The sequence below is a fragment of the Elaeis guineensis genome, chromosome 9 (assembly GCF_000442705.2).
Source record: "Elaeis guineensis isolate ETL-2024a chromosome 9, EG11, whole genome shotgun sequence".
NCBI lineage: Eukaryota > Viridiplantae > Streptophyta > Magnoliopsida > Arecales > Arecaceae > Elaeis > Elaeis guineensis.
In genome coordinates this window covers 48822924-48833129 of record NC_026001.2, presented here as the reverse complement: position 1 = coordinate 48833129, position 10206 = coordinate 48822924, and the positions used below count along the sequence as shown (strand labels likewise).

The 10206-nt window shown below is 45.9% G+C and overlaps 1 protein-coding gene across 1 annotated transcript in view; it reads left to right on the top strand.

Moving 5' to 3' along the window:
- The window catches only part of LOC105051218 (protein SUBSTANDARD STARCH GRAIN 4, chloroplastic), an 85462-nt gene that overhangs the window by 7623 nt on the left and 67633 nt on the right, over positions 1-10206 (top strand). Inside the window, 2 exon segments of the mRNA XM_073243025.1 lie at positions 9528-9765; positions 9874-9957. Coding sequence (XP_073099126.1) covers positions 9528-9765; positions 9874-9957 — 322 coding nt within the window.

Genomic DNA, 10206 nt, shown 5'->3' with positions numbered 1-10206 from the left:
ACATGCCCGAATGAGGTTGAAGCAGAACCTCCCGACCAGCGAAAGCTCCACATTTGAGGAGTCCACCTTGACGCTATAATATCTATACCCTGTTGATTGCCCTCAAGCTCAAATCCTCATGGAGATCGAGGGTGCGGGGTACCTTCGTTGACCTCCACCAATGGAGACCCCATCAACTCGACAGAACAAGTGGAAGTATTCGAACGCCCTTCTCTGCCTCGCCTTCCTTATGACTCTGAAGAAGGCGCGAACTTGATACTTCGAGAATAGTCGAGTCCAACTGAGGATCTCGGATAGCCTCTTCTCCCTCTACTAGGAAGAGGGAGAGTCTCTATGCGATTATGTGGTGCGATTTAACGTGGCCACGTTGGAAGTGCTCAACCTGGATGAAGCTGTCGCCATGTCGTTTTGAAGTGAGGCTTCTACAACGAATGCCTCATCTACTCCCACGATAAGATGTATTCGAGGGATTATGCCGATCTTCTAGCCCGGGCTTGCAATTACATGCAGGTCAAATAGGGTCAGATTGCGCGTTAGGAAGATCGGGTCCTTCTTTGCCTCGCCTTCCTTACGACTCTGAAGAAGGCGCGAACTTGATACTTCGAGAATAGTCAAGTCCAACTGAGGATCTCGGATAGCCTCTTCTCCCTCTACTAGGAAGAGGGAGAGTCTCTATGCGATTATGTGGCGCGATTTAACGTGGCCACGTTGGAAGTGCTCAATTGGATGAAGCTGTCGCCATGTCGGTTTTGAAGTGAGGCTTCTGCAACGAGTGCCTCATCTACTCCCTCAATAAGATGTATTCGAGGGATTATGCCGATCTTCTAGCCCGGGCTTGCAATTACATGCAGGTCGAATAGGGTCAGATTGCGCGTCAGGAAGATCGGGCTTCCAAGAAGTGTGCAGGGGAGGACACACGCCTGAATGAGGTTGAAGCAGAACCTCCCGACCAACGAAAGCTCCACATTTGAGGAGTCCACCTTAACGCTATAATAGCTATACCCCGTTGATTGCCTTCAAGCTCAAATCCTCATGGAGATCGAGGGTGCGGGGTACCTCCGCTGACCTCCACCAATGAAGACCCCATCAACTCGACAGAACAAGTAGAAGTATTCGAACGTCCTTCTCTGCCTCGTCTTCCTTACGACTCTGAAGAAGGCATGAACTTGATACTTCGAGAATTTTCGAGTCCAACTGAGGATCTCGGATAGCCTCTTCTCCCTCTACTAGGAAGAGGGAGAGTCTCTATGCGATTATGTGGCGCGATTTAATGTGGCCCGTTGGAAGTGCTCAACCTGGATGAAGCTGTCGTCATGTCGGTTTTGAAGTGAGGCTTCTGCAACGAGTGCCTCATCTACTCCCTCGATAAGATGTATTCGAGGGATTATACCGATCTTCTAGCCCGGGCTTGCAATTACATGCAGGTCGAATAGGGTCAGATCGCCGTTAGGAAGATCGGGCTTCCAAGAAGTGTGCAGGGGAGGACACACGCTCGAATGAGGTTGAAGCAAAACCTCCCGAAAAACGAAAGCTCCACATTTGAGGAGTTCGCCTTGACGCTATAATAGCTATACCCCATTGATTGCCTTCAAGCTCAAATCCTCATGGAGATCGAGGGTGCGGGGTACCTCCGCTGACCTCCACCAATGAAGACCCCATCAACTCGACAGAACAAGTAGAAGTACTATCGCTTAAATCGTAACCATGGTTATGATACTGAGTGCCTCTAATTGAAGGACGAGATCGAGGCTCTCATTTAAAGAGACTACCTCAAAAAATATGTTCGGGAGCAGCGCAACCGATTATCGAGGAAGCACCTCAGCACCAGTCCGACGAGGATGACAATAGTAATCGACCAATTGCTGGTGTCATCAACATGATATCGGGCCTCGGAGCGGGCAGGGGGGCAGACGATGAAGTCAGAAGTCCGAAGAGGTAGAGGACTAGCGACTTGATTTCTTTTTTGATGATGATGTCTGAGGGGTTCAAACTTCTCATGATGATGCTGTCATCATTTCAATAATGATGGCAAATTATGATGCAAAAAGAGTTCTTGTGGATAATGGAAGCTCTGCGGACATCTTATTTTATGATACTTTCCCACGAATGAAATTACCAACCAAACGACTGAGGTGAGTGAATACTCCCTTATTCGGATTCTTCGGAGATTTTGTAGTAATAGGAGAAATCATCCTGTCGGTGATTGTTGGAACAGAGCCACGACTGCGAACCCACATTCGAGTGCTTTCTGCTTACAACGCAATTCTAGGACGATCTGGACTCAAAGCTAAGTAATCATCTCCACGTACCATTTGGTGGTCAAATTTCTGACTCGTTGTAGAGTTGGTGAAATCCGAGGAGACCAAATGCTTGCTCGATAATGCTTTCTCGCTACAATCAAAGGCAAGAAATCGATAGGGGCTCTACCAATTAAAGATCACCGGGAGGAAGCAAAAGAGTTCGAGGAAAGCTCGCTGAGGAGCTCGTCACCATCCCTTTCGAAGATGATTCAACCAGAGCAATTCAGATTAGTTCCCAGTTGACGACCGACAATAGGGATTGGTTGGTGACTTTCCTTCGAGCTAATGAGGACATTTTCGCTTGATCGGCATCAAACATGCTCGATATTCCTTTTGACATCGTAGTTCATAAGCTCTGTTCTTGGAATCGTAAGAGTCGACAGCGTCAAACATGCCCGATATTCCTTCTAATATCATGGTTCATAAATCATAAGTTAACGTGAACCTAAGTCACCATCCAGTGTGACAAAAGAAGAGAAGCTTTGCCTCGGAACAGCAGCAGGCGATCGATGAAGCGGTTGATAAGTTGATGAAGGTAGGGTTCATCCAGGAAGCACAATATCGAGAATGAATTTCCAATGTCATCATGGTCAAAAAAGCCAACGACAAATGGAGAATCTGCATCGACTATATTGATTTCAACAAGGCTTGTCAAAAAAATAGCTTTCCACTTTTAAGAATCGACCAACTCATCGATGCTATCTTAGGACATCAATTGCTAAGCTTTATGGATGCTTTCTCGGGGTACAACTAGATTCAGATGACGTCCAAAGATGAGGAGAAGACCACATTCATAACCGACAAAGGTCTGTATTGTTATAAAATGATGCCTTTTGGTTTAAAAAAATTAGGTGCAACTTATTAGCACCTCGTCAACAAGATATTCAAGCACCAGATAGGTTGTAATATGGAAGTCTACATTGATGACATGCTCGTCAAAAGAATGGAAGTTGATCAGCGCATCACGGATCTTGAAGAAGCTTTCGGCGAATTATGGCGACATCAGATGGTTGAACCCAAATAAGTGTCCTCGGGTTACGTCGGGGAAATTCCTTGGCTTCTTAGTAACCTAGTGGGGGATAGAAGCTAACCTAGAGAAGCTTCAAGCTCTCCTCAACTTAAAGTCTTGCGACAATCAAGCGAGCAATTCAAAGCTTAGCAGGTTGGATTGTAGCCCTTAGCCGATTCATTTCTAGGTCAGTTGAGAAGTGCCTTCCCTTTTTCAGGGTGATTGGGTAGATGAAAATTTTTGAGTGGATGGAGAGTGCCAAACCACATTCGAGGATCTCAAGTGGTACCTTGGATCCTCTCCACTTTCCTTCAAACATGAGGAAGGTGAGCAGTTATCGTTGTACTTAGCTGTTTCACCTAATGCTATTAGTTCGGTTCTGGTCTGAGAGGATGCAGGAACTCAAAGGTTGGTCTACCACACAAGTAAGATTCTTCGAGATGTCAAGCCGAGATATTCCAAAATCGAGAAGATGATCTACGCGCTCATCACTTCTATGCGACGTCTTTGACTTTACTTCCAAACCCATTCAGTGGTCGTCCTAACTGATCAGCCTATAAAGCCGATCCTCCGAAGGACTGACTCTGGGTGTATGGCGAAGTGGGCAATAGAGCTTGGAGAATTCGACATTAGTTTCCAATCCCAACCAGCAATAAAGGTCCAGGTGTTGGCTGGCTTCGTCGTGGAATGCACCATCCCAAATGAGGAACTGTCCTCGATGAGAGTCGAGGATGTTGAAAAAACCATTCCCGATAAGATTTGAGGACATTGGAAAACCCACGTAATGGATCCTGCACGTCGATGGAGCCTTGAACGTGTAAGGATGCGGGGCAGGGCTTATTCTCGCCAATCCTGATGGGGTCGTGATCGAGTACGTACTTCAAAGCCTCCAACAATGAGGCCAAGTATGAAGCCTTATTTGTCGGACTTCGCCCGACGAAGGAGCTCGGAGTGAAAGACATCAAAGTCTTCACTGACTCGCAGCTTATCCTTGGACAATTTTGAGGTGAATATGAAGCCCGAGGCTCAACGATGATGAGATATTTGCCAAAGGTATAGGGAAATGTCAGTAGCTTTCCAAACTTTGGAACTTCAGTAGATCCCTAGGTTGGAAAATGCTCATGCCGGAAAACTCAACAGCTTGGGCTTCCACTGTGACGGACTTAGTGGTAGGGCCCTTGATGGAGATTGGCTTGTTAGTTGTGGGCTCAACAATGGCGGGAAGTTTGACAACGGTGAGCTCCACATCGGGCCCAACCAACCCTTGCTCTATTGCTGATCGGGCTCACCCGACTCCTCGCCTTGCTGTTGATCTTCAGCGTAAGGGTTGAGTCGGCCAGTATCCACCTTGGGGAAGAAGCACGCCAAGTGAGCCTTGCAGTCATTGAAGCCATACCTATAGGTGGCCGAAGAACCCTCGGTGACCTCCACCTCGAACTCTACCGATGCTTTGTACTCTTTGACGGGCTTTGGCTTGGCTTCGGCAACTTCGTTTGCCTTATCAGCCTCCACCAATTTGATCTTCTCCTCTGCCCTCACCTTTAGTTGGAGATCCATCTTCAGCTTGACGACCCTCTTCTGTTGTGCCTCCGCAAGTCCACGCTCTATGGCGAGAAAGCCTATAAGTTGTGCAATCCGTTTGTTTTGGTCAGAAGTTCGGATCGAGCTTAGGAGGCATCGTCTTCTGAAAGCTTCTTCTAGGTCTCAGTTGCCTGAAGATCTCTTTCAAACTTTGCCTTCACTTGACCTAGCTGGATGATAGCTTCACTGAGTTGGGTCATGTCGTGCATCAACTACAGGAGGAAACTAAAGTCAAAAAGCTTTAGGCAAAAAGGAGAGAAAGAGATGACTAAGTTAAAACTTACCTTTAACATATCTTCAAATGAAGTGGACAAAACTTTATCCATGGGTCAGGCCTTTGTCTTGGCCCAATTGGCTGGCAGCAGCGCCATCTTGATGACTTCTTGAGCGAGTTGCTGATTGTGGAGGACCGAGTCACTCCTCTGAAATCTCTTCGTCATGGGGATGAACTCCTCAGATGCCAATGACGAAGGTCCCACCCAGCATTTTTGGAACCGTCCCAACCGATCGGTTCGGCGTGCGCCGAATCGTACCGGTGGGGAATCGGGATGGTTCCGATGTGGAAAACGGCACATGCCTGTGCCGGGGAAGAAAAGAGAGAAAAAAGGAAAAGAGAGGAAGAGAAAGAGAGGAAGGGGGGTTTGCTGGAGGGGCCGTCGGAGGGCCTCTGGCGGATCCCCTCCCTCTTTTTCTTTCTTCCTCCCTCTCTCTCTATTTTTCTCTTTTTCTCCTCCGGTTTGGCTCTGTTTTTTTTCGTTGGTTCGCCTCGATTCAGAATGGAACATGGGCGTGCTGAACGGACCGTTGGTTGGTCGATACGGTCGTTAGTACCGGTTCCGCAAACTTGGTCCCACTCCTTGCTGAATTGTAGAAGTCGGGGCCATGGGGGAAATCGGAAATGACCTTGATCAAGCAGGCGACGAGGATTGAGGAGGTGGAGGAGACTCCACCCGAACAAGCCCCGCGATGACTGGGAGGGCTGCCCTCAGGGGCATGGCAACGATGATCCCCTGCGTGTTATCTGTGCTGGAAGTCCCAATCGATCCAGAAACAGCAGGTGGGGCTGGAGCCGAAGAGGACGTCGGTCTTGTCTTCTTTGGAGCACCTCCCTTCGAGGCAGAGTTCGGCCTCTTCTTCTTAAAGGACATCCTTATCGCCTTGGGTGTAGGCCTCATTGCTGCAAATGAAAGATGATGAGTTAGTGTCAAATCAGCTGAATGAGGATCGAGTAACCAATAAAATGAAATAATGGACTCGGACCTACCCCGAGGAGGAGCTAGACTGAGGTCGACGTCATAGAGCATTTGCACAGACATGAGATTGCTCAACTTTGGTACTTTTACATCAAACAACTTGTGAAAATCCTCATCTCTATGGAGGGCAGCTTTCTTCTTGTTCGGAGAAAGCCTGGGATCACTCCCAAGTCTGGTTGAAGCTCTAGGGTAGATTGGAAGGAACAAGAAGAATCTACCCTTGCACTCATGAACAGAAGAAGGAAGGCCCTCAGTAAATTTGCACCCTTAATGAGGATTAAATACCACCACCCTTTATCATAAGGTTGTTTCTTCAGGATGAACAGTTCCCTGAAGAGGGAGTCCTTGGACGAGTTCCGACCCAATTGCAGAGGATGATAAAGATGGAGATCATCCAAATGGAGTTCAGGGTGACCTGAGCAGAAGAATTTTATAATAGTCAAATATATTAGAAGCAAAAGAGTGGAAGGGTAGATGAAGATCAGCTCGGAGAGTCTCCTCGTAAAGGGTGACTCTGGAGCCAAAGAGACGACCTTCCCGATTTGGGACTTCGAGCCAGAAAGCAGAAGGAATGGAATGCTGAGATCGAAACTTTGGAGGTCGGCCTTAGTAATAGATGACACTTCTCTCCAGGCCTGAAAGAGTTTCGATGCCCAGATGAAGAAGCACTTGCGGTAGTGGTTTGAGGACCCACCTCAGACCCAGACTGGGCAGGAGGTAGCTGAGAGTCCCGACCACCTCGACTTTCGCCCTGATCCTCCTTACTGGAAGACATTATAGAAAAAGGGTTGAAAAAGGGAAGGAAGCAGGTTGATGCAAGAGAAAGGACAAGAAAACCAACTGGAAAGTAAGACTCTCTAGATGGGATAAGCTCTCCGGAGAATCAGAACACTCGCTAGAGTTGAAGGAGGCGGAGCACATAGCAGTGAGATTGAAGCGCTAAAAATAACTGGCGGCCAGAAAAATAGGGACAATGGGGGGGGTCAGCGCTATTTAAACTATCCTCCAACGACCCTGATCAAAGTTCTAACCTGCTGGATCTCTGCCATGTGTCTCCGATTGAAGCCATCCGACCTCGCGACTCTTCAACGCATCACTATTCTGATTTGGCCATGTTGACAGATTCGTGACAAACAATATCGGGTCAATCAATGTTCAATAGAGGGCGCCATATGGATAGCGGATCCATAACCATCAAAGAGCACCTTTCGAGGTCGAAATTATAGCCTGCCTCGAGTTGTCCATCCCTCATAAATGCTTCAGGATTCTCGAAGCGCCGAATCTCTTCAAAACAATTTAAGACACGATTTGCGAAGTGACTTATCAAATCGGAATTAGATCCTGTGAAGTGACACAATGAGTCATCTGGAGATCAAACCACTTGGATTCGCCACCTCGGACAAGCCTTGAGGACTTTTTTCGAGGATTACTTCATCTAAAGCGGTCGCTTCGAACTCGAAAGTGGAGAGCAAGTGTAATGGGGTTATGCCACCTCAGCCAATATCCTCGGAACTCATCCTCGAAGATCCCAGGCTGGCGGAAGCACCGATGTGAAACTTGACAACGAACGCCATCGAGTCTGTCATGGATTGCCGGGATGAAGCAATCTTATTGGCTTTTGTCCGATCCTTGGCTCGGGGTGATGTCGATCCTCGGGTCGACATCTCATTGACGATAGGAATGAAGTCCTGCAATCAACGCCAATACGAACTCCTACTGACCTTCGGGTCGAAATCCCACCGACCACAAAGGACAAGGTCGACATCTCATCGACGATAGGAATGAAGTCCTGCAATCAACGCCAATACGAACTCCTACTGACCTTCGGGTCGAAATCCCACCGACCACAAAGGACAAGGCTCCACAATCTGCCTTCATGCATATTTGATCAAGGCGGCACGTCGGCCGTAGGCCAACCTTAGTCCACCGACTAATAGTTAGGTCATGTGGCCGATTTGTTGGAATCTTCAAACAAACTCCTGGAATGTGGCCAAGTCATCCACGACTAACAATCTGATTAGTTGGTAGACATCCCATCCTAACAACTTACGGGTTTAGGCATAACAAACTCCGGCGCCTCTCTATATAAAGGTAAAAAGAGGAACCCAAAAAGGTACGGATATAGAATGCTATACTAGGCTATATCTTTTTCTCACTGTGCTCAAGCTTCGGTTGACTTAAGCATCGGAGGGTCTCTCGTCGGAGCACTCCCTCCGCATGAGTGAATTTCTTTTCCAGGACTTCCACGGTGCCCCTAGCACCCAGTCGACACTCCTCTTTCACCACATTAGCTCTCCCTAGAGCCTTGACGCAACATTAGATATTTAAACAAAAAATATACTAGTTGAATAACACTCTAAATTTTAATAAAATTATGTCACATAATTATTATAAAGATAGTTCCATTCAACATTTATTTTTCCTAAAATCATGTCCCTTATCAATACTCTAAATGGCAATCAATAAGTTATCCTTTCTTGCATGCCCTAATTTGATTATTTTTGACTTGATTTATTTTTTGGTAGGTAATCCAAAAGTATATTATAAAGCTTCACATTTAATCTTGCAATTTTCCTGCAATTGATTTTGTGAGTATCTAGTTTTACATGTTTCAAACTATGGAACTTAGTCATCCATTATTTTGTTAGCAAGTATTATATCAATACTTTGTACCAAGGTTTGCACTCTTGATATCAGGTACCATATTGGTACCTTATCTGTTCGGTAGGTATGAATTGGTACAATACGCAACTTGTGCTGAAACAGTCCAACCATTTTTCTCACTTTTTATCTTAGTACATCTTGATATGAGTCTGTATGCAGTACGTCTTGGTACATCTTGATATGGGGCTTGTTCTAACCAAAACTTGAGTTTTGTATTGGTTCCCACCTGGATGGTATGGTACGCCTGATACCAATGGCTACAACCTCAATATTAGTTACCATATCAGTACCTTATTTGTTTGGTATGGTATGGTATGCATCTTTTACCGAAATAGTTCTCTAACTATTTTTCTTAATTTTTATCTTGATACGCCTCGATACATGTCAGTATGCTTTGGTGTGGGTTGGTATATGCCTTGGTACATGTTGGTACACTACATATGGTGTGGTGTGGCTCGGTATGGGGTGGTATAGAATCCATATAGACTCAAAGTTGAGTTTCATACTAGTTTCTTCCTGGTACGCCTTGTACGGTGCAGTATGCGGCAGTACAGCAAACCATGCCTGGTATGGCAGCCCATGCTTTGTATGCGTATGTTATTTCTTTGTAACAACACTATGCTGAACCAGTCCATCTCCCTGCATCTGACCTGATGAACTTATATTTTTCTGTTTGATACATTTTTTATGAGATTCAAGTATCAGTTAATGTATTTCACTGATGCAGTTGGCTGGCTCTGTAACTGCTATGTTCAACTGTCAAGGTCCTTTGGATGCTCCTATATTCGTGGGGAGTGGAATTATATCGAGGAAAACTTCTCATTCAATTTCTAGTTTGCCTCCATCTTCTGCATCGGAAGCAGTAACTAAAAATGGAGAGGCTGGTGCAGTAGCTGCATTTGATCGTATTCCTTTTTCCCATGTATCAGCCAATTTTACTTTCAATCTTGATAACTGTGTAAGTGTTTTCTGCATGTTATATACATGCAATTATGCATGCATTCTGTTCTTTTTGCTGCTTCGTTTATGTGACTGACATTTGCTGATTTAATATTGCTTCTACCAGGTTGCAGATTTGTATGGTATCAGAGCAAGCCTCTTAGATGATGGAGAAATTCGAGGAGCTGGAAATGTGTGGATTTGCCCTGAGGTATAGCAGTAATAGCGAACTAATCATACGGTAGCATGCTTGTGGATGGAGCTAACACTTTGTGTATGATCCTCCTGTCAATCTTTGGTTTTAGTTGATTTTTACGTAGGCAAAAGATGTGGACATTGTGGAGGTTGACAGGAATGAATCAAAATGGCTCTGACTGGTTCAGATCATTGGACTAAGCTTGGCTGTCATGCTTAGGGACCTTGGAAACATGTCACTGTCAAGTATAGCATGCCCCTACTG